At 59.1% G+C, this 237-nt stretch overlaps 1 protein-coding gene across 1 annotated transcript in view; it reads left to right on the top strand.

The window, feature by feature from the left end:
* The window catches only part of LOC119586565, a 6,462-nt gene that overhangs the window by 6,000 nt on the left and 225 nt on the right, over nucleotides 1-237 (top strand). The window contains exon 3 of the mRNA XM_037935319.1: nucleotides 55-234. Within this exon, the coding sequence (XP_037791247.1) occupies nucleotides 55-234 (180 nt within the window). The remainder of the gene's footprint in view (nucleotides 1-54; nucleotides 235-237) is intronic.

Here is a 237-nt window from a genome sequence, read left to right as displayed (position 1 = left end):
CACCAGAAACACGTCTCTGCATGGAAGTAAGCCTCGCCGTGGCCTCGCCCTCAGGAGTGCGTCGCCTGGGCCAGCAGCGTGAGTCGCCGTCGGGGCCTCGACCAGAACGCCGTCGATGTCTTTTCCTTCGGGACTCTCAGCGGGCAGCTTCTGCTTCAGTTCTCCCCGCAGGACTTCAGCATTCGTCTGGGGAACGATGTTGGCAGGTTATTTTACGAAGAATTTCAGGACGTCGTT

The sequence above is a fragment of the Penaeus monodon genome, chromosome 21 (assembly GCF_015228065.2).
Source record: "Penaeus monodon isolate SGIC_2016 chromosome 21, NSTDA_Pmon_1, whole genome shotgun sequence".
NCBI classification, from domain to species: Eukaryota; Metazoa; Arthropoda; class Malacostraca; order Decapoda; family Penaeidae; genus Penaeus; species Penaeus monodon.
Note: the sequence above shows the minus strand (reverse complement) of the source record. Positions and strands in the feature narration are given on the sequence as shown.